Source organism: Colossoma macropomum, unplaced genomic scaffold (genome assembly GCF_904425465.1).
Source record: "Colossoma macropomum unplaced genomic scaffold, Colossoma_macropomum, whole genome shotgun sequence".
Lineage (NCBI taxonomy): Eukaryota > Metazoa > Chordata > Actinopteri > Characiformes > Serrasalmidae > Colossoma > Colossoma macropomum.
In genome coordinates this window covers 29,795,442-29,819,636 of record NW_023494800.1, presented here as the reverse complement: position 1 = coordinate 29,819,636, position 24,195 = coordinate 29,795,442, and the positions used below count along the sequence as shown (strand labels likewise).

Genomic DNA, 24,195 nt, shown 5'->3' with positions numbered 1-24,195 from the left:
TTAGCTATGTCTTAGCTATGGATTTTCCTTTTACTCTTTTACTTTTGTACTCTTTTCTCTTTATTTTTGTCATTATTTCTATTCTTTTTATTTCTTTTATTAGTATTCTTTTTATTTATTTTATTATTGTCAACTTATTGTCTTACATCTATTTCTTTTATTTCCTTAATTTATTTCATCCTTATCTGCTCTAAGTTGTTATATTTTAACTTTAAACATCTATTGATTTAACAGTTTATTGGTGGCTTCTTATTATTAAATTTTACTTATGATTTAATTATTTTTGTTATTTAACTATAGCATTTGATTTAGTTTTTTTTACTGTACAACTTCTCAATCCCTGATTCCTGCATTACTCAGCTACATTGTAAATGAGGGTCTCCCTCAATGTATTCTGAGTTTAAATAAATGTTGATTGATTGATTGAAACAAATCATTAGAATTTGATAATTATTTGTCACAATGCAGTAATATAATTATTTGTTCTGTGGAAGGGTCAACGTTATTCTGTCTTTACGATCAACTACACCAAAAAACACTGTCATGATGTAAAAGTGAGTAACAGCTGTGTAACTAAGCCCACTGGACAAACATTTAGTCACCTGTGACTGAAACGTACCTAATAGCATGCAAGACTTCCATGAACATGAATAATAGCTGCGATATCAAAGAATTGAGCAGTCCTGCCAGATTTCATGGAGCCTTCCCTGGAGTCTTACTTGCTGTTCCAGGTCACCCTACAAGAGAGATTTTCAAGAGGATTCAGATCTGGGGATTTTGCGGGTTGGTCCAGATGTGAAAACACTCCTGAACCTTAATCATGCCAATCAGTCACATTTTCAGCCCTGTGAATGCTTGAATCTTGGAATACAGGAACAGGAATGTTATGTTCCTGTAAGATGAAAGCAAAAGGCAAAATCTGATCGTCCAGCAGCTCAATGTTGGCACAAATTTAGTGTTGCATTAACCAAACGACCCATTTCAGCATAATTTAAACACCCCCAGATCACAGAGCTCCTCCGGCTTGAACCCCAGCTGCACACAGTCCTCATCAAAGGCTTCCTGAGGTCGATGATAAACACGACGCCAAGCATCATTCACACACAGGCAGACACCAGATTCATCTGACCAGATAACACATTTCCAGTCATTAACAGTCCAGTTTTTGTGTCTCATTGTCAACAAAACATAGAATATTTTAAATTTATACAACAGTTAGTTCCGGCCACGCTGATTGGTTGAGAAGCGTTTTTTCACAAACACTGAATCACTCCACTGATACGTCATTGCTAAGCAATGACTCTGTCAGCTGTAGGAGACGCTCAAGCCATTTGAACGTTTTTACTTCTTACTTTGCAGAAACAGAAAATGGACACTTTTAAGATCACATTTGACCGACAGCTGATTTGGTCAGACTCTGAAGATGAGACGACACTAAATTTCCAAACTGTCATCACCACTGAGCAGCTTTTCAGTCGGCAGCTGTGAGAGAATAAAATCATTTTGTTTCTTCGAAAGTAAAACTGTTTTTAAGAATGTAGTATTATTTTGTTAATCCTCAATGAATTCTGTCTGTAGTTATAATTTTCCCAGGAGACTTCACATACATTAAATGTGGTTGGCTGTATGATGGTAAGATGAGGTAAATATCAAAAATGTGTTGCTACATTTACTATTGTAGAGTGACAGTAATTATTTATCATTTTAGCTAAATACTCAGTATATACCCATGTATTTAATAATGCAGGCTGGGGGTGAAACCTGGACACCTGCACTCCAAGACCAGAGCTGTGCATTCCTGGTCTACAGTTTGAGTATCTGGTGTTGGTGTAGAGCAGCTGAAGTGCAGAAGATTGGCTAATTTATTGACAGCAGCTTTAAAGCAAGAACAACCAAACATGGTGTGCTGCCTCTGGTTGTAAGTCTTCAGTGTGCCGTGAGTTTCTTATTAATTAAATCACCATTTACCTTTTTGTATTTTTACCTCATTTTTTTTTTATTTTACCATTAAAGTAGCACTTCCAGTGTTCAAGCTCTGGAGATCTATTCAAAATGAGGCTTAATATGTAGAAAGACTGGGACTTTAAGGGGTTTCAACATTTCAAGGAGCAATATTTTACTTATTTCCTGTTTTAACCCCTAAACATAGCACATGCATGATCAATATATTTAGCATATATGTCAATACTTGATACACTATATTTCCAAAAGTATTCAGTCACCCATCCAAATCATTGAATTCAGGTGTTCCAATCACTTCCACAGCCACAGGTGTATAAAACCAAGCACCTAGGCCTGCAGACTGCTTCTACAGACATTAGTGAAAGAATGGGTCGCTCTCCGGAGCTCAGTGAATTCCAGCGTGGTACCGTGATAGGACGCCACCTGTGCAACAAGTCCAGTCGTGACATTTCCTCACTACTAAATATTCCATAGTCAACTGTCAGTGGTATTATAACAAAGTGGAAGTGATTGGGAACAACAGCAACTCAGCCACGAAGTGGTCGGCCACGTAATATGACAGAGCGGGGTCAGTGGAGGCTGAGGCGCATAGTGCGCAGAGGTGGCCAACTTTCTGCAGAGTCAATCACTACAGACCTCCAAACTTCATGTGGCCTTCAGATCAGCTCAAGAACAGCGTAGAGAGCTTCATGGAATGGGTTTCCATGGCCGAGCAGCTGCATCCAAACCTACATCACCAAGCACCACTGGACTCTAGAGCAGTGGAGACGTGTTCTCTGGAGTGACGAATCACACTTCTCCATCTGGCAATCCGATGGACGAGTCTGGGTTTGGCGGTTGCCAGGAGAACGTGTTTTTTTAAGCATTAACCAACTTTACCAGCCTTTTGTTGCCCCCTGTCCCAACTTTTCTGGAAGGTGTTGTTGGCATCAAATTCAAAATTCAATATATTTTTCAAAAAACAATAAAATATCTCAGTTTCAACATTTGATTGCATTTTGAATGAAATACACCTTTTAAATGATACGCACATCATTGCATTTTCTTTGTATTTACATTTTTCACAGCATCCCTACTTTTTTTGGAAATGAGGTTGTACATTCTTCTTTAGCTCCAAGTTGCAAAAAATGCAACATGCACTGGATGCATTATAGTGATTTGCTGTACATGTAGGTGGCAGCACTGGGGTACAAGCTTAATCCAAATGCCTAACTATGCCATACCAGACATACCACAAAGCACTTCAACCAAAAAGTCTAAACCCTACCTTAATTGCACAACACTGGCTCCCTTTTGAGTTTTTTAAATGGAATGAAACAAACAGACACGGTCAGTGCGTTCCATTCTAGAGGCGGCTGCCTACATCACTGCCTTCAAAGGCTCCTCTCACACTGAGTAGCCTTTATCCAAAAAGAAACCTGAGTCGCCATCGGATTCAGGACACTCTCAGAACCATCAAAAGGCACTTGTTAACCTATACTTAACCTAAAATTGCCTCAGTGAATAAGGATGGATCCTGAATTTACAGCAGCTGTTTTCCTTTAACTCTGTTGCAGGAATTTACTCTTGTGTAAAGAACAAGCTGCTTTCAGGAGTCATTATATACTCAACTTGGTGCTCCAACATTACAGATAAATGTGATTACCTTATGAATCATTTCAATTCACTCACTGTCGTCCTCCACCTTAAGGAAGCTGGTTTGTTCTTAATGCACAAAAGTTAAAACAATTTATTTTGTACAAAATGCTTGAAGAACAAAAGTATTGTGCACAAATTAGGTTAGAGGGCTAAAAAGTATTTTACACATTTACACCTAGTCTGAAAGCTCTCAACTCTCACCTGCACCGATGTGACTGTGATAAGTGTAAGAATTCAAGACAAACAGGTCAGGCGAACATAAGCATTTGCTGTGTTTATTTAGATAAAATGTAATTTTGGAGTGTTTATGTCATCCGGTAAGTTACAGTCCTCTAATTGTTCCAGGAAGTCTGTCTGTAGGGCAGTGTTTTTACCCTCATAAGCTGGAAAAGTGAGCTGCCTTCAGCCATTCTGCACAAAGTCTCCACGTAACAGCTTCTCTTCCTCAGCCCCTTTAGCTAGAACCTCTTAGCTTCTGTAGTGTTCTTCTCATTACTCTCTAAATATTGTGTTATTAGTGCTGTTATTCATTGTTTCTAATTGGTTTCTTACCTACTATTAGCCATCAAATGGTCAGGTGCAGTATATGGTTACAATTACAAGCTTAATATTTAGTAACAACTTGAAAATTAGTTGAAAGTCTTAGTAAGTACAACTTGTTACCATATTATTACCATATTATTACTCACTTATTATCGATTTGTATAGTGCTCCCATATTTTTGAATTTTCTTCTGCCTTCAACACATTATTACTGTCTTTCCTTTTGTTTAAAGTGCTCTATACATTTTGTCTAAGAAATTTATTCTCTAGCAAAAATGTTTTGAAGATTCTAATGGCAACATTGATTTAGGGCTCTTAGGTTTTAAAGTGGTTTTTAAATCATTCTCTTCTTACCAGCTCTCTTTGAGTCACAAGTACAGTACCACTGTTCCCTGTGGAGGGTGGAGATGATGGATAATTGTGTGTGCTATGCTAACTAAGCCTGACTCCTGCCTTGACAGGCTGGTGTGCAGATATTAGTGTTTTACTCAGCAGCACTTTATGCAAATTAATCACTGGATGAAAATGACTCAGGCTGTTAGACAGAATCTAGAATAGTTTTATAGATTTTTTCAGGAGACTGATATCAGGACTGATATTTAACTGCTTTCAAATTAATCCCATTATCATACTTTATTCTATTTTCATCAATTTTACAAAACATTTGCAAAAACACTGCACAAAACAAGCTCATTGCTACTTTATTAAGCAGTAACAACTAGAAATAGTACATTTTCCTATTTCCTATTTATTTACTGTATTTTATACACCATGAACATTTGAGCAATGTTTTCCAGTTTATTATTATTATTATTATTATTATTATTATTATTATTATTATTATTATTTTTAATATTATTATTATGCCTTTATTAAGCCTTACCATGATGCTCTTTAACTGCCCATTACTGCTTTATTAAAAAAACAGAGAGGGTGAATTTGTGTATTATACATCATGTGTCAGACTCCAGTCCCCGTGGGCCAAAGCACTGCAGACTTCAGCACACTGCCTCACTAAAAACGCCTGATTTAGCTCTTCAGGTTATTAGAATTCGGAGGGATAGATGAAGGTAAACACTGATCTCCACAGCACTTTGGCCCAGAAGGTTTGACCTGTTTGACATGCCTGTTATACATCATAATCTTGTGCACAAGCCTTACTTGAACATTGAGTCTAAACTCTGTAATGAAACGCCTATTTAGTTATATTGCATTCCACCAATATGTTTTTATTTATTTTCAAAGCCCTGGTTTGGTGTTTTATCAATACCTCAGCAGGAAATCACTGATTACTTCTAAATTAAACCTATTCTGAAGTGAAACCTTTGATTTATGCTTCATATTTACATTGAAAAAAAATGTTAATTCACTTGTACCAGTTACTGCTTAATAAAGTAGTAATAAGCAGTTAGTAAATCACCAGCTAATGGCTTGTTAAGGCTTAATAAAAGTTTCACAAGAGTACATTCATTACAGAGTTTGTTAATAAGCTATTCCATAAAGACCTTAGACGACATAGATTATGATGTATAATTCACAATTAAAATGCTTAATTCACATCAGCTATTGTTTAATAACATAGTAATAGGCAGCCAGTTAATTACTCACTAATAAAAGACTTGATAAAAGCTTTATGAAGGCATTATAATGGACACATATGCTGACCTTCTTATTAATTGTTAAGAGGTTTGCTTCTTATAAGTATTATCAATCAATTAATAATGCCTATGTCATTTGTAAGCAGGCTTAGAAAAGTGGTGTAAATGTATGTATATGGTCTTAATAAGGTCTCCTGTAAATAACTGGTTGTTGACTAGTAAATTACATGTTAATTAATGGTAAACTTTCAGCAAGCATACTTAAAATCTTTTAGTAATAAGGAATCAGTCAATAAACAGGTACCTGATTTCACAATGACCACAATGGTACTGTAATTTTCCATTTTACATTTACAAATTTAAATGTGAAATGTGGAGTTTCAATGCTGCCATGGCAGCAGGCCAAACTAAATAGCAGTAAGATAATTTAACTCAAAAATGTCATTTGAGTGCACATCAAAAATCTTAAAATTGTTGAGCAATATGTGAAACATGCTGAGTTTAATGTACAACAGACTTAAATTATTTTAGTTAAAACATAATGCGGGATTACAGTATGCAGTACGAGTACGCTTTGAAATGTAAGCATTCACTACCATGTCTGGTCATATTGATGATCATTATAAGTTGACATTCATGATTAACATCTTAAATGTAGACAAGGAATGCTTGCAACTAAAAGATGACAACTAATTTTATTCAATAAGCAGTCGATAACTAATGTACAGATGACCTCTTGCTTACAAATGATGTGGTGCTATTTTAGTAGGACATTATTTATGGCTTGCTAACAGTTTGATAGTCGAAGCAGAGAAGAAGCAGACCTTAAAATGATGTGTTACCCTGAAATTTTTAGCAAAACAGTACAAATTATTCTAATTTTAATACATGACTTCAATTATGAATGTTTATAGTGAAACTACAACACTGCGAATAATGAAACTAGGATGATGCATCAGTCGTCATCAGTCAGCATATTTCCTTCAAGCATGTATTTGTACGAGTTTTCCTGCCAGTCTCATGTTTATCTATGTTGCATTTGGCTTTCTAGTTCCGTGATTGGGGAACATTCAACTCTTGTAACTCTTCAAATGTAATTATTATTATAATTTGTCAACAATCTATGAAATGTGACCATTCAATAAATGTATTAACCATCTCAAAAAGAGGATCTCATTCATTTTAACAGAATTAGTATAGAAAGTTTAAAACATATAGAACTTTTTTGAAAAGACTTCTATATAGCACCAAAAAGGGTTCTTCTATTGTCATGATTTTAAGAGTGTAACAATAGAAGAACTCTTTTTGGTGCTATAAAGAACCCTTTTGAAAATGGGTCTATATAGAACCATCTTCAGCACATTCTCCATCAACCTAAATATCCCTTTCATGATGCAAAGAACCTTTTAGTTATGCAAAGGGTTTTTTAAATGCTCATGGTTCTACATAGAAACACTTCTTTACTAAAGAACCATTGAAGAACCATCTTTTTAAGTGTGTAGGATGGAACTAAACTCTGCAGGAAAGAAGATCTCCAGGAGGAAGGTTGGTAACCACTGTTCTACAGATGCTAATATTATTAGTAAACTTTCTAGTGACACTCATAGTTGACTATTAACAACACTAAACTCTCAGAAATGAAGGAGGTAACTGTCACCGGGTCAGGACCCCTCTTCTCACTGTGGTGGTCCCCTCAAGGGTCCATCTCAGTACCTTTAGTCAGGGAACATAACGGTACCATAATCCACTGAAATGATATGTTCTAAGCTGTACTGACTCCACACACCCCGTCTCGTCTCCAGGCTTTTATTTTACTGTTCTGTTTAAAACATTCGGTTATGAAAAGGTACAAATACGAACTTTTCACCTGGAAAAACTTATTTAAGGTTCACAATCAGACCTTAAAACCACTGTTGGAGCTTTGAGGGAACATTTACATTGTTTGTACCTTGATGGATGAAAAATGTACCTGCACAGAACCTTTATTACTAACAGTGCATGGTTATGGATAGGTTTAGGAACAGGTGCATGTTTTGTGTTGAAGTTAAGGTTAGGTTTAGAGTTAGAGTTAGGGCGAGGTTTAGTTCAGTCTTTCAGTCTCCACTTCAAGTTCAGTTGCATTTAGTAGATGTTTAGTTGAACGTTGCTCAAAGCCAGACGGAGTATGAGTAAGGGTGGCCAAAATTTTACAGTTTTGTTTTTTTTGTTTCTGTTCTTGCGACACTGGTCAGTATGCTTTATTGACTAATAGTGCAAAAACGAGCATGACATAGTAATATGACGGCAGCCACTGCGACGGCACTCAAATACTATCTATAATCAGCTTTAGGAGATAACTTTGAGATTACATAATTACTATGTTACTGTCTATTTTAGCTGTTTTTCTTCCTGTCTGTCTCCTCCTACACTGTAAATAATGTGACTAATGGTTAACAAAAAAAAATATGGCAACAAATGACACATAATATAACTGAATAGATTTTACTTATCCAAACTTTGATTAAAATGCATTAAATAAATGAACTAAATTTAAGCAAAAAATTACGTAAATGTTAATAAAAGCAACCATTGAAATGTGTATTTAGTAATAGAACACATTATGAGTTAATGTACCCCACAAATATTGAGTAAATACAATTTAATTTAACAAGGAAAATATTTTAGTAGTAATATCTACCAAGTGTCTGAGCAAAATTGCTTCACATTTACTCAATATCTGTGGAAAATCTATTTACATTTACTAAATATCTGGTGAAAACTGGTTTATATTTACTACACTTTACTACAGCTGTGGTTGCCAGATCTTCACAATAAACATATAAAGCGGAAAAGTATAAGACCTTACGGTATGCTTTTTTGCCAACCGTCAGTTTATCTGTTGAGAACTGTTGTTTGTTTACGGTTAATTGCTGTGAAAAAAAGCATATATTGTAAATCTGTATACAGCAAATTATTTTGAAAACAACAGATATACTGTTAACACAATTACAGTCTACCAGTGATATACACAGTACAACCGTATGACACATTACAGTATTATATTGCAAAGTTCAACTTTACAGTAAATTACCACCAACTGTGGTTGCCAGAATTTCATTGCAAAAAATACAGTACAACCATAAGGAATTACAATTAGTTAGAATAGATTTAACAGTCAACAACTACTAATGATAAATTACACAGGAAACAACAAATGACACCCATTACAATCCAAGGTACAGACTATATTGATGAACTTCAAGAAACTTTTCTTGCATGATTCAATAAAATGTCCAGGTTACTCACAAAGCTATGTTGAGATGATGAAAAACAGCACGTGTCCATATATATCACGGATAATCCACGGTGGAATGAATTAAGATCATGAAAAGAATCAGCCACTTGCCCTGGCTGATCAAGAAAAATGAGTCACTGTAAGTGAAGTTTATTTATATAGCGCTTTTTACAACAGGTGTTGTCACAAAGCAGCTTTAAAAGGAAATCAGCATTGCAGAAAGAAATCCGGGTCTAAGCCCCCATGAGCGTCGCCAGTGGCGACAGTGGCAAGGAAAAACTCCCTAAGAGAAACAGGAAGAAACCTTGAGAGGAACCAAGACTCAGAAGGGGAACCCATCCTCCTCTGGTCGACACCGGATAGTAAACATTGTTAGTACAAAAACAGGGAAAACAGGTGGAGCAATGATTAATTTGATTAGTTTAGTTCATGCAGCAGCAGCATCAGTGGGGTCAGGTTGTGAGGGTGAGGTTTGCACGGCGTAGTACAGCATGGAGCTTGATGGTGGTCAAGCCGGTCCAGAGGGCTGGCGAGCAGTGGCACCCAATCAAAGGCAGAAGAGGCAGCAGCATCAGACGCACAGGATGGGCAGCTGTTCAACTCGGTGAAGGAAAGAAAGAAAAGGAAAGGAAAAACACACAGAGAGTCAGTTCTGTAATGGGTGTCAGTTCTGTAATGGGTGACTGATCACAGATTACAGTGTTAGCAGAGCAGCAGAGACTCCGGCAGGTCTAGATCTGACAAGGAAAACTAATTACCAAAGGCTTGACTATACAAGTAAGTTTTTAGCCTAGACTTAAACACTGAGGCTGTGTCTGAGTCCCGAACATTAACAGGAAGACTATTCCAAAGCTGGGGGGCTTTGTATGAGAAAGCTCTCCCCCCTGACATAACTTTATTAATTCTAGGTACTAATAGTGAGCAGCACCTTGTGATCTAAGTAGGTGTGATGGTTCATAGTGGGAGAGAAGTTCACTCAGGTACTGAGGGGCGAGTCTGTTTAGAGCTTTATAAGTCAGTAAGAGAATTTTATAATCAATGCAAAATTTAACTGGTAACCAGTCTAGATTTGATAGAACTGGGCTGATATGGTCAAACTTTCGTGTTCTAGTAAGAACTCTGGCTGCCGCATTCTGGACTAGCTGAAGCTTGTTCAGGCTTTTGCTGGGACATCCAGCCAGCAGGGCATTACAGTATCTAGCCTTGAAGTAATAAATGCATGAACTACTTTTCTCCATCCTGTAGAGAGAACGCATTTCTCAATTTAGCAATATTGCGGAGATGCAGGAAGGCTGTTCTAGTAATATTAGTTATATGTGCGTCGAAGGACAGATCAGGGTCTATAATGACACCAAGGCTTTTTACAGGTGAGCTTGATGCAACTGAGAAATTGTTAAGTTTAAGTGTAAAATCAGACAGTTTGTTTCTAGCTGCTTTTGGACCAAGAAGCAGAACCTCGGTTTTATCGGAGTTAAGAAGGAGAAAGTTACTCAACATCCAGTCTTTTATGTCTTTTATACAGTCTTCAATCTTGCTAAGTTTAATTTTGTTCCGGTTTGCTTGCTAAGTATAACTGAGTGTCATTTGCATAAAAGTGGAAATTTATGCCATGTTTACTGATGATGGTGCCTAGTGGTAGCATATATAATGTGAATATTACAGGTCCTAAAACAGAGCCTTGTGGAACTCCATACTTTACTTTTGCGAGGGCAGATAATTCACTGTTTATATTAACAAACTGATAGCGATCAGTGAGGTAGGACCTGAACCAGCAAAGAGCTGTTCCTGTTACTCCTACAAGGTTTTCTAGTCTGTCTAGTAAGATAGCGTGGTCTATTGTGTCAAATGCCACACTAAGATCGAGGAGGACTAACAAGGACACATTTTCTTGGTCAGAGAATAGTAACAGATCATTTACAATTTTTACTAGGGCTGTCTCTGCACTATGATGTGGCCTAAAGCCAGATTGGAATTTTTAATGGATTTGATTCCTATGCAAATGGGAGCTTAATTGTTTTACAACAACTTTTTCCAAGATCTTAGATATAAAGGGGAGATTCAAGATGGGTTTATAGTTTGATAGTTCACAGGGATCGAGGTTAGATTTCTTAATCAGCGCTCTAATTACTGCTAGTTTAAGAGTTTTTGGGATGTACCCAAGGCTAAGAGAGGAGTTTATTATTGACAGAATAGGCTTGGTTATTTCTGGCAAAATTTCCTTGAGTAAACCTGTAGGAATCAGATCTAATATACAAGTAGTTGATTTTGCGGAAGAAACGATTTTAACTAGTTCATTTTCTTGAAGTAAGGTAAATGATTCAAGCCTCTCTGCAGGGTTTATAGTATTCTCAAGGTTGAGGCTGGCATTATGGGGAAGCAGGTTTGTAGAGTTTAACTGTGTTAAATTTTTTCAATTTTGTCACTAAAGAAGTTCATAAAATCGTTGCTGCTATAGGCTAATGGCATCTGGGGTTCACTAACTGATTTGTTCTCTGTTAGTTCAGAGATTGTGCTAAAAAGTAATCTAGGATTATTTTTATTGTTTTCTATGACAGAGAAGAGGTAGGCTGAGTGTGCTGCAGCAAGTGCTCTCCTATAGTCTGTAAGGCTCTCCTTCCAGGCACAATAACATGGTGATGAACGCACATTACTACTGAAGTGAATTTCGTATGAGATTAAGTAATGGTCAGAGACTGCTGTGCTCTGGGGGAGAATGGTTATCTATGTCTACACCAAAGGTCAGTATTAAGTCTAGAGTGTGGTTGTGGTAGTGTGTGGGCCCCTTTATGATTTGGGTGAAACCTATTGAGTCTATGATAGATATAAATGCCTTACTTAGTGCATCTTGAGGATTGTCAAAGTGGATATTAAAATCTCCGACAACTATTATTTTATTTGAAAACATTATTAGACTTGACAGAAACTCCTGTAAGAACTTAGAATAAAAAAAGGAGTATATGCATTATCATATATTAAGACACTACATCATTTTTCAAGACATGATACGGTAACAATTCTTAAAGCTCACGTGTTCACAGGTAAGCACAAATGAACTGATTACACCAGAAATCCTATAGAAATGATTGCATTAAACTGCCCAAGCAAAATATGTACAATTTACACACAATTCAGACATACTGAGTGGAATAGCAGGTAACAACTACAACGTTGTTAAAAAAAATACAAATGAAATTACATCACTGTGCTTGATTATATGTGTCCACTTACTGGCCACTTTATTAGGTAATGCAGCCTTGTATTTACTTATTTTGTCTATTTGATATACATGTGCACTTTGTAGTTCTTGACCACTTGACCGACCAGTCCATCAGACGTCTTGTGGACATCGCTGGTCACAAAACTGCTTCCATTCCATACGGGATCTTGCCAGTCTCCTCCACAAGGTTCCCATGGTGTTTCGTATCTCGTCTTCCCATCTTATTGGAGGCCTTCCGAGTGGTCTTTTCCGCTCATGCGGATACCTCTCGGCAACTGTGCGGGTCCACTGGTGGTCGGTGAACCGTGCGACATGGCCAGCCCATCTGAGCTTGGCCTGCCGGTATTCTGCGATCACGTCTTCCACGCCGCTCCTACGTCTGATCTCCTCATTCCGGATGTGGTCTCGCAATGAAATTCCCAGCATTGATCGTTCCATGGCCCTTTGCGACATTAGTAGTCATTGTTCTTCCCTCTTCGTGGTGGCCCAAGTCTCACTTGTGTATAACATCGCAGGTAAGACTGTGCCATTGAAGAGGTGGGCGCGAGTGGCCTTGTCCAGCTTCGCCTTCAGCACATCCTTCACCGAGTTGAACGCCTTCCATCCTGATCTTATTCTTCGCGAGATTTCCTCCATCAAATCGTGTCTCATGTTCACCTCCTGCCCAAGGCACACGTAGCTTTCCACCTCCTCCAATTCATTGCCTCCAACCACAATTTTACCGGGAGTCACGCCGTCTGTCTCATGTATTTGGTCTTGGCGCGGTTGATCTTCAAGCCGACCGCCGAGCCTCTGGTGTCCAGCTCGCTCAGCATGGTCTGCAACTCCTCTGTGCTTTCTGCGATGAGCGCGATGTCATCTGTGAATCGGAGGTGGGTGAGCCGCTTGCTGTTGATCTTCACTCCACCGTCCCAGTCTATGTCTCGCATGACCATCTTGAGACATGCCGTGAAGAGCTTCGGAGAGATGGTGTCTCCTTGCTTGACGCCCTTGCAGCACCTGTAGCAGCAACACATCCGTCGTGCACCCGGTGTTGGCTTCCTTCAGGAGGTTCACATACTGCACCACAACTCCTTGCTCCTTGAGGGCTCACATCACTGCGTTGATCTCAACGCTGTTGACGGCCTTCTCGTAGTCGACGAACGCGATGCACAGCAGCAGCCGGTACTCTCTCGCTCGCTCTAGCAACTGCGTAAGAGTGAAAATGTGGTCCATCGTGCTGTACTTCTTTCTGAAGCCTGCCTGTTCTCTCGGTTGCTGTTCCTCCAGATCGTTCAACGATTATCTTTGTGAACAGCTTGTAGATGTGAGACAGGAGGCATATAGGGCGATAGTTCTTAAGATCTTCTCGATCGCCCTTTTTGTACAGCAGGACCGTATTCGACTCCTTCCATTGAGAGGGTATTACTCCCTCTGCTAGGTAGCGGTCGAGGGATAGAACGAGGATTTTCCACAGCTTTCTTCCGCCGGCCTGCAGCATTTCTGAGGTGATGCCGTCCTTTCCTGGTGCTTTTCCTTTCTTCATCAACTTCAGGGCCCTCTCAATTTCGCTGGCCAGAATAGGTCACTTCCACTGGCGACGGTGGATGGACATATACGGTCAATATGAAGAGGTTAGTGTAGAAAGCTTTGCAAACTTCCTCCACTCCTCTCCTATCATTTATCGCGATGCCATCCTTGTTCTTCAATGTTATCACTGCCGCTCGATAGAGTGCCATCTTCCTTTCGCATTGCTTGAGGCTTTTCCTGTCTTGCGCAGCCTTCAGGAGCTTTTCTTTCCTAAACTTCTCGAAGTCTTCCTCCAGGTGTTGTCGTATTGCTTTGCAGAGGATAGAATACTCAACCAGATCTGATCCATCACGTTTCATATTCCTCCGCTTCTCCATCATCTTCTTGGTCCCCTCCGAGGTCCTTCCACATGGCTCCTTCTGGCTTGCAACTTTCACCTTCCTCAAGCATTCTTTCAGTTTCTGAACCAGCGAATCGTAGTCTTCCTCGATTCCCTGAAGCAGATCCCATCGTTCATGCGCTACGACATCCCTCAGCTGCACCTCGTTCATGGCCTTCACTCGTTGTTCCCTCGACGTCAGATGCAGAGCCCTCTTTTCCCTCTGCTCATCCAACACAATCTTCGCCCGCACCAGGCGGTGATCACTTCCCATGTTGAACGGCGCTATCACCGAGATGTCCTGCACGATGCGTCACTTGTCGACCAGGATGTAGTCGATCTCGTTCTTCGACCTTGTGTTCGGGGCTATCCAGGTCCATCTCTTCCACGGTGCCTTCTGGAACAGGGTGTTCCTCATGTATAGCCTCTTGGCCTCCGCCATGGTGGCCAGTCGTTCGCCTCTCAAATTCCTTTCACCGAGCCCGAATCTTCCCACGTACTTTTCACCTTGTCGTCCTCTTCCGATCTTTGCGTTGAAATCTCCCATCGTGATGGTATAAGTGGATTTGGAGACTAGAATGTCTTCTAGCTCCTGATAGAACTGTTCCACTTACTATAATAATAATCCTCGAGGCCTACTCCTTGCTGACGATGAACCCGACGCCTCTGATCGCTCTTCGGCCTTCTCCACATCCTAGTCTCACGACGGTACCATCATTCCATCTCGCATTCAACTCCTTCCTCTGACGTGTTTCGCAGACTCCCAGCATGTCGCACCTGATCTTCAGCTTCTCCTCCATCAGATGGTTCAATCCGGTCCCCCTTGCCAGAGACCTGCAGTTGTAGGTACATATGGCAAGGTTAGTCCTTTTCCTGGACGGCTGTTCGGCACCCGAGATTCTTCGCAGCCTCTCGTCATACAGATTGTGCCCCGCCGTCCTGGAGCGGTCCGATAGACGTGCAGGGTACTGTGGCCCATTTTTCAGTTTTGTTTTAGCCATAGTTTGACGCCACCCCGCTGGCTGGGCGGGCAGGCCATTACCTCTTCGGTTTAGCTAGCCTGCAGCCTCTACCGAGTGGGCTCGTTGTCCGCAAGTGCTAAGACAGCCCACCGGCATGGTCGCCAGCCCAGTACCTTTGTAGCATGGTTGGACCTGCCAGGGTATGTGAATGAATGCCCAGTTACCATAGCTACCGGACAGCCAGTGTCACCGTTGCGCCGCTTTGAGGCACTGAAATTATAGTTCTGCAATTGCAAATTGTAGCTGATCTTTTTCTCTGCATACTTTTTTAGCCCCCTTTCACATCATTCATTAACGATCAGGACACACGCAGACCACCACAAAGCAGGTATTATTGGTTAATTCTCAGCATTGCAGAGATGCTGACATAGTAAGTGTGGTACTAATGAAGGACTAGAGGATGACCACCACAAACTGTGCAGCAGCAGATGAACTATCATCTCTGACTTTACATCTACAAGGTGGACTGACAAGGTAGGAGTGTCTAATAGAGTGGACAGTGGGTGGACACAGTGTTTAAAAACTCCAGCAGCACTGCTGTGTCTGATCCACTCGCACCAGCACAACACACACTAACATACCAACACCACGTCAGTGTCACTGCACTGTATAGAAAGAAACAGATAGACTCCTACCTGTTAAAAGTACTCAGCTCTTGACAGATGTGGAGGTCTCTGGTCAATTTCTTTGTCACTTGCAGTTTGTGAAGATGGATTCATCATGACTGCATGTAAAATGTAGAAATAGGTGAGCAAAATTAGTAATAAATACTCACCATACAAAACATAAGGATAAAGAATCCTGAACAAACGGTAAACAGCATCAAAAATAAACGTACAAAGTAACAAGAAAAACAAAGGTATATGCAAAGCAACACAAGAAAGAGCAGGTTACTGTGAACAACATTGTACTTTGTCTTTTACAATAGTACACAACCTTTAAAGTTCTATTGTTTTCATACAACAGTTTTGCAAAGTAAAGATAAAAGCAAAGCAGGTGAGTCAAATACATATTAAAATACATTATATTGACAATGTCTTGTGCTAAAAGACATAATAAAATATTTAACGTAATATGAAATAATATTACAAAGAGCAATACCATAAAGATACTATAAATTAAAGTACCTGGGACAATTCCTGATCAGTCAAGAATCAGAAGCAGCAGTGGACGGCTGTAAAAGATAAAACATTTGGTAAAGGTTTAAAAGACTAGCTTCAACAACTGAAACAGACACAGGCACATTTATGTTGGCTAACTTCATTTCTATAAGCATTCAAGCCTCTCGAATCTAGTAAACCTGCTGCTTTTATAGCTTAGAGATATTTTTCTGGCTTATTCTGGAGTTGGTAATCAGCGAGAAGCAGGGTGGGCAAAATACACAGCTTCTTAGTTGTTGTGTAAGACAGGTGTTGGTAATGTGAGTAAAAGCAGAAACACTCTGGGTTATATATTACTTGTGAAAAAGTATTCAGTCAACATCTGTACTGGAGTCAGCATGAGAAACCATTTAAAAACATCACAAAACTGTTCTTTCCCAAAGGTTATTACAGTCAGTCAACAGTCAGTCATGAGAAACACAGACATATTAATAACTATGAAGCTTAAAAGACTGACTTCAATTAAAGACAGACATATTCATCTTAGACGATTACAAATGTAGAAAAATGAGTGTAAACAAATCAGCAACATGCCAGAGAAAGAGAGGTAAATAAAAGTTGCTTCCATGCCTGAGAAATGCTAGTGGTAGATGTAGGAAACATGTAGGTAACTGCAAGAAGAAAAGATATGGTTAAGCCTGAAAATGGGGACATAAGGAGAAGAAAGAACAGATTTCACAAACTTTAGTGTGATAAAGGATTGTTAGCATGTAAAATCACTTGGCAGCTAGTTGCCAAATAGAAGCTCAGTTGACCTTATTAAACTAATGCTTTACCTGTACCGGTCACTCCACATCTCCCCCTTAGATTTCTGTTTTTATTCTCTAAACTCCTGTGAGAAAAGCATTGAACCTGATATGTGGCGTGTGAGCCTGTTAGCCTGCTGGCCACCAAGCTAACAGCCCCACACATCACAGACCATAGTTAGCTAGCTAGTTTCTGCTTTTCTGTCATTCAAACACCGGTCAGTTACTCGACATCTCCCGTTCAAATTTGAGCCCATCATGAACAGCACAGGTTAGCCGGAGTGAAAGGGTCATTCAGCAGAGCTATTAACTTAGCCTAAGCTTGCGCATACATAGCTAAGCTAGCTAGGTTAATTAGCTTGCTAGCAACTCTAACAAGTGTACACACTAGTTTATTATACCATAAATTCGACACCGTCTCACTTTAAAATTGTAATTTAGCTAAAAAGTTGCCTTTCTCATATTTTGTGAGAGCAAACAGTCATACAAAAGAGGTGACTCGCTAGCGAGCTAGTTAGCTAGCTAATGCTAGCTAACTTAACTGTTAGCAAGTGATGCTTATTTTCGTTTTGACATATAAAGAGTTCAACATGCACAAATTAAAGAATTAGGTTTGAATAAATATCCGATTGAAAAGCCGCTGCTACGTCAAATAAACCAATAAATTATTCACCAAACGCATTTTGAATCCTTTCGAAGTTTCCAGAAGCGGCTTCAGACATGCAGTTATCGCCTCCGCGGTGAAACGTTGGTGACGGCTCGGAGCTCAATACAGGTGTAATCTGCTCTCCTCAATATGGGTGGAATCTTCCAGTATGTTTTTTTGCAGACACATCAGAGAGCCTCACCTCTGTCCGTACCATAACAGCAAAATCTGTAGTTTAAGTCCGGGCCAGGCTTCTAGCTTTTGCTAATAAAAACTAAAAGGCATTAGCTAGCTGCTAGCTTACATTTGACTTACAGCACAGGAAGTTTGACATGTTTGGTGAGCTGCAGTAACTTAAAAGAATGAGCAACTGCCACAGTGACCGATTGGAAATTGTTTGTTTCCTAGCAATAATTAAAAAGGTCTTACCTTTGGGACATTGGAGGACTGCAACCCCTGAAACGTGTAGTCACTGGTGTCCATGAGGCACAAAATGCATTGGGCAGAAATGTGAGGTGGTTAAAACCAATGACCTCCCAATGAGTAAAATCTATTAATTTTCTGCATCGTTGTTGTTCCTGATAAAACATAAGTAACTTCAACTCAATGTATTACAGCTAATTTTATTCAACCAAAACTGCGATTAATTAATTAAAACATTCAAATTTACTGGATTTAGCTCAGTTTGATTTCTAACTGAACATAGTCTTTTTATTATGTAGAGGTTACAATTAGTTATTTAGTAAATATTAATTAACCCCAGTCCCACTTTTTACAGTGTACTCGCTTGAGATTAACAGCAACAACCCAATCATCTGAAAGCTCACTTCTCTGAAAATAGGTGTGGCATACACAAACTGAGTAAAGAACACACATGCAGCTTCCTGAAATCAGTGAAGACGAAGAAAGGAAACTACCAGCCTTCAGACTTTACTGAACAGAAGCAGAGAGTAAAAGTCTCACTCTTTTATATCGACACCTTTGGATTTAACCTTGAAAACTTCAGTGTTGTTGGATTTACATTACTATTCCATCACCAACATGTCTGATGGTAAGTCACTTTCTCTTTCTCTTCAATGCGGAAAGAAATGGGAATGAAAAATTCATGAAACAGTGTTAGAAATGTAAAGAGAGTGATTCAGAGTGGTTTGGTGTGAAATGATTCAGATGTCTTTACAGTGGTGGTGATAAGAACCAGGCGTCAACATGACTACAACACAGATATAGACATTTTATTTACTATCCAGAACCACCAGTGAACCTACACGTTGTCTCAGTTTCTTTGGAAACCTCATGCATCCCTCGACCATGAATGAAGTTTAAAACTCCTTTTAGTCTCAAAACTATCATAAAACAGTGTCTCAGTCATCAGGCAGTGAATTCATAACCATTTCATGCAGTAACTTTCTGTGAGGGAGCTTTTAGAGGTGGACGTCTGGTTCCTATCACCACCACTGTGAACAGTTCTGACTCTGTAAGTTTCTCTAGAGCAGAGCGTTTCACACCAAACCACTCTGAATGACTCTGTTTACATCTTAACCATTTAATTATGCAGGAATTTAAAAAAAATGAATGGATTTCCCTATTAAACTGTTTTCTGCACATTTTACAGCTCTTATTGCTGTAATTAAAGGGTCAAAAAAATCACTACAATAATTGACAAAAACAATACAAAAAAATGTCAAAGGCACTGATATATAAAATGAGTGCAATGAAAAATTTACAGTAACAGTTGCCAGCCAATGTCAGCTTTTTGCATTGTGGTTTAAATTTAGAAATGATGGCACAAATTTGGACTACAGCTGTTTGAGGTAGTATAATGATAATTACAGAAAGAAATAAAATCCTGTTGACCCCACAGACTGAATACAGGGTGTCCCAAAAAAATTGACATCATTTGAGATGTGAATATCTGAGTAGCTACATGTCCTAGGCAAACGAAATTAAATAGGTTTCATGTTGAACAGTACAAGATTTATTTATCAAAATTCAAACAAGAAATTCAGAGGGATGTAGATTTTGTAACCAATTTTGCAAAACTTCACAAATGTTCAATATGCGCACCGCCTGTGAAACGACACACGTCAAGTCGTTAGTCCAGCTCCTGCCAAACACGCTGTAGCATGTCTTGCATAACAGTCTCTAGCGCAGTAGTAATTCTCTGCTGGAGTTCCTCTAGGCTTGTAGGAAGAGGGGGGGTATAGACCAGTCCTTTCACATAGCCCCATAGAAAAAAATTCACAAGTTGTCAAGTCAGGTGAACGTGGTGGCCATTTCAACAGCATTACATGAAACGTTAAAAATTAAACTTGATTAGTTTTTAGACATGTTGTTAAAATTTGTAAAATTTCACAGAGCAAGACAAGGTTCAACTAAAAAAGAAAATGGTTATTTCAAAAGATGGTTCAGTAAAAAAAAATCACATTTACATAAATTTCCTCTTACACTAGACATAGTCCATCATGTTTACAGTCCAAATTGTATTCGTTATGTTTAATGAAAAGGAGCTACGAGGCTAACAGTGATGGCAAACAATAGAAGTCAGTAGTCATCGAAACACATCCTGAAAATTCCTCTCTACATGCTGAAAACTATACAAATAAAAAGTAGTTCACTGTGTAGCTGAACACAGCAGGTAGTCATTTTGGACAAAAGCTGTTTTACTGGATTTTGACCACAGAATCGGACATACTAAACACCAAATTACTTTCGGGGTTTCTGTTGTTTCTTTTTAAAAACATATATCTTCAGTTGGTAAAGTCAAGACTAACTTGTTAGACCAGCTTATTAAAAGCAGTCATTCAGTAATTATCTTATGTGCTGTCATTCATGAATAATGTCATTTAATTTCCATGACTCCTTAATAAGGTTTTGATTACTGCTTATTTTTGTTTTGCAAATCTTTTAAGAGGTCTGAACTAGGACTTAAACAGCGTTGAGATTTGGGTTGAGCGTTGGGTATGACAAAATATTTAAGGTCATGTACTGCATTAAGACTCCCTCTGCTCTGTAAATGGTGCTCTACTGAGATCATGGAAACTTTTGTTTACATTTTTTATGTTTCAAATGTTGTGATGAATGGTCAAACTGTTAGCCCATACATTGAAATTATATTTGGTGTAGAGCTTCAACTAATTACCGTAAGAGAGCCTGGTGCTGCCATCATACATCAAATGTAATCACAGATTTGCAAAATCTGTACAAAAAACACAGCCGTCCACTAAACCACAGTCTTCTCTCTCTCACTACAGACAGTTCCCCTGCAGTTAATTTTGCTGGATTTCCTGTAGGAAATGAGACTGAACATGGTGTGGATGTGCCCAACGATTACATACATGTTCTGAAGAGCAGCCTCACCACAGTCTTCCTCCCTCTCGTTTACGTCTTCATCTTTATTGTGGGGTTGCCCACCAACGCCATGGCCCTATGGGTGTTCCTCTTCAGGACAAAGAAGAAGTATCCAGCGTCCATCCTAATGGCCAATCTAGCACTGGCTGACCTGCTCTTCATCGTGTGGCTCCCACTGAAGATCGCCTACCACTTCAACCGCAATGACTGGACCTTCGGGGAGCCACTGTGTAAAGTCCTGGTGGGGTTTTTCTATGGGAATATGTACTGCTCCACTATCTTCATAGCATGCATCAGTGTGCAGCGCTACTGGATGATTGTGCACCCACTTTCTAGGAAACCAGGTAACCGTGTAACAGTCTGCATGTCTGTTTGCGTGTGGATTGTGGTCTGGCTCATCACCATACCCCTCTACCATTATGACCAGACTGTTAAAGTCCTCAATCTGAACATAACTATCTGCCATGACGTTGCTCGTCCCAGCCAATCAAAAATCCCTGCTGGATATTTCCTGACTATGGGTGTTGTGGGATATGTAGTCCCGTGTGTAGTGTGTATAGTAACATACCTGCTGACCTTTCGCTCCCTCAGCAGGTCCACGTCAGACACCAGCTGCATTAAGAAGAAAAAGAAGGCTATAATCCTCATGATTACTGTGCTGGTGATGTTTCTGGTCTGCTTCACTCCCAGTAACATCCTGCTGATGGTGCATTACTCTCTGCTGGGTGCAGAGCTTCAGAATAATGTTTATGGTTTTTACATCATTGCGCTGTGTCTGGGCAGCCTGAACAGCTGCCTGGACCCGTTTGTGTATTACTTTGTCTCAGATGAGTTCAGAAGGCATGTGAGGAATGCCCTGATGTCTCACAGTTCCACAACCAAACTGATAAATGTTTCCTACAGACCTGTGAAACCATACACAAGTAGACTAACTCCTCCAACAAACACAACATCTACATCAACGTCTACACCTACATCTACACCTATATCTACACCTACACCTACACTCAAAGTGTGTAATTAGACTGACCCCATCAAAGGTTCTCTGAATGCCACAGTCAAACATGAAAATGGACAGCTTAACCATGGTTAACTGGGCATTCCGGCTAGCATTTAATAGGCGAGTCCTTATCCACATAAACATATAAAACTAATTTTGGGAATCTTGCCCCATTAAGACTCAACCTCGTCTGTTACTGTAAATTTTGTGCCATTTTTTAGTGTAAGATGTTGGTGTGAATGTGGAATAGCTGTGGTGACCACATGGCAAGTCACTATGAACTCTCTGCTTTAAAATGTGGTCTTACTCTCAACTCTTGAGTTTACTGTTCATGATGTAAATGTAAAAGATGACAGAGTATGAAATCTGATTCACTATGTATGTTTTTATCACTTTACTTATATTTTTGAAATATGGCTGGGCACAATTTAGTAAGACAATGCATCAAATACATTTTTATGGGTACATGGCTACATATTCAGTTAATCTTATTGAAGTTGTACTGCATGTATTTCAGTTTGCTCTGGTGAGGACATTGTAGGCTGTAAGTTACAAAGAAATATGTCACACTATAAAAGCTATAATGTTTCACACTGTAATAGCATGGTCAGTGCAACAGTGTTTATCAGTACTTGGTGAAAAGTTGCACAAATCCAACAATGAACAATAAAGCCATTTACAAAATGTATACAGTTCAGAGAGGATTTCTCATGTATCTTATATATGGAATGAAAGTCTGAGAATGTGGAATGAAAGTCTGAATATATGGAATGAAAGTCTGAGAATATGGAATGAAAGTCTGAGAATATGGAATGAAAGTCTGAATATATGGAATGAAAGTCTGAGAATATGGAATGAAAGTCTGAATATATGGAATGAAAGTCTGAATATATGGAATGAAAGTCTGAGAATATGGAATGAAAATCTGAATATATGGAATTAAGTCTGAATATACGGAATGAAAGTCTGAATATATTGAATGAAAGTCTGAGAATATGGAATGAAAATCTGAATATATGGAATTAAGTCTGAATATACGGAATGAAAGTCTGAATATATGGAATGAAACTTGAATATATTCCATTTCCGCAGTCTATAGATATGTCTTTGTCATCAAAGTGATAGCATTCTGAATGTCTTGGCTTGACAAAATGGCATCTTTTGCAACTTTTTTGCAAAAGCTGGTCATACTCCAAAATGACACGAACTGTTTGGAGTCGATATCACGTCAACTTGAGGATCATATTTCCATTATTGCGACATTCTTAGTGGTTATGAGTAACCATGTTCAAAAAAATGCTGCTGAAAGAACATTTTTTGTAATTCTTGAAAGAATTTATGAGCCTCTCAGTGAGATGTTGGTTGAAATAACACGTCCGGTAGAAGCTGATAGACAGGCGCATTGGACGGGCACACCATCTGCATCTCAGAAAGGAAGCCCTTGGTAAGTGATAGAAATGGTTTTGGATGGCAAAATAGACTATTTCTGCCATGCATCGCTATTTTGCTGTATTTTCATCTTTATGGATAATGCATAAACACTGTACAACCACAGGACACAACTTGGTTTAGTAGACTATGGGAATTTCACCAACATGTCAAATGATGATCTTGACCGTCTCATTACTGAGATTCTAAGTCAAACCCCTGGCTCAGGAGAGACCTACATCGCTGGCAGTTTGAGAGGGAGAGGGATCAGAGTTCAGCGATGACGAGAGCGTTTACGAATAGTAGATCCAGTGGGAAGAGCCTTCAGAGGTCGAAGGGCAATTCAACAGAGGGTCTATGATGTCTCTGTCCCAAATCAAGTATGGTATGTGTTGTTTAATCATTACAGTCATTACTTACTAGCTGGTGAATGAAACACATGAAAACGATTTATGTAAGGATAAGAGGATCAAAACTATGTGAAATAATGAGTGGTATAGGTCATTCTATGAAAAAAAAAAAAATCTTGTGTGAAATAAACATGAAAATGTAAAATAATGCAATAATCGTGAAAATATATATGAAAAGAATTAATAATATTATTATGATGAATTCCAAATATTTGATATTATTATTTATATTATTTTTTTCCACACCTTGGCATAGAATATATTCTTTGATTTTTTTTTTTTTTATATTAAACACTTCTATCCAATGTATCTGGAG

General features: G+C 39.0%; 1 protein-coding gene across 1 annotated transcript; it reads left to right on the top strand.

Moving 5' to 3' along the window:
• Window positions 1-18,550: 18,550 nt before the first annotated feature.
• On the top strand, window positions 18,551-22,705 carry LOC118820105 (proteinase-activated receptor 2-like). Its single transcript, XM_036588239.1, has 2 exons — window positions 18,551-18,744; window positions 20,945-22,705. The coding sequence occupies exons 1-2, from the start codon at window positions 18,735-18,737 to the stop codon at window positions 22,063-22,065; spliced, it is 1,131 nt and encodes a 376-aa protein (XP_036444132.1). The 5' UTR covers window positions 18,551-18,734; the 3' UTR covers window positions 22,066-22,705.
• The last annotated feature ends 1,490 nt before the right edge of the window (window positions 22,706-24,195 follow it).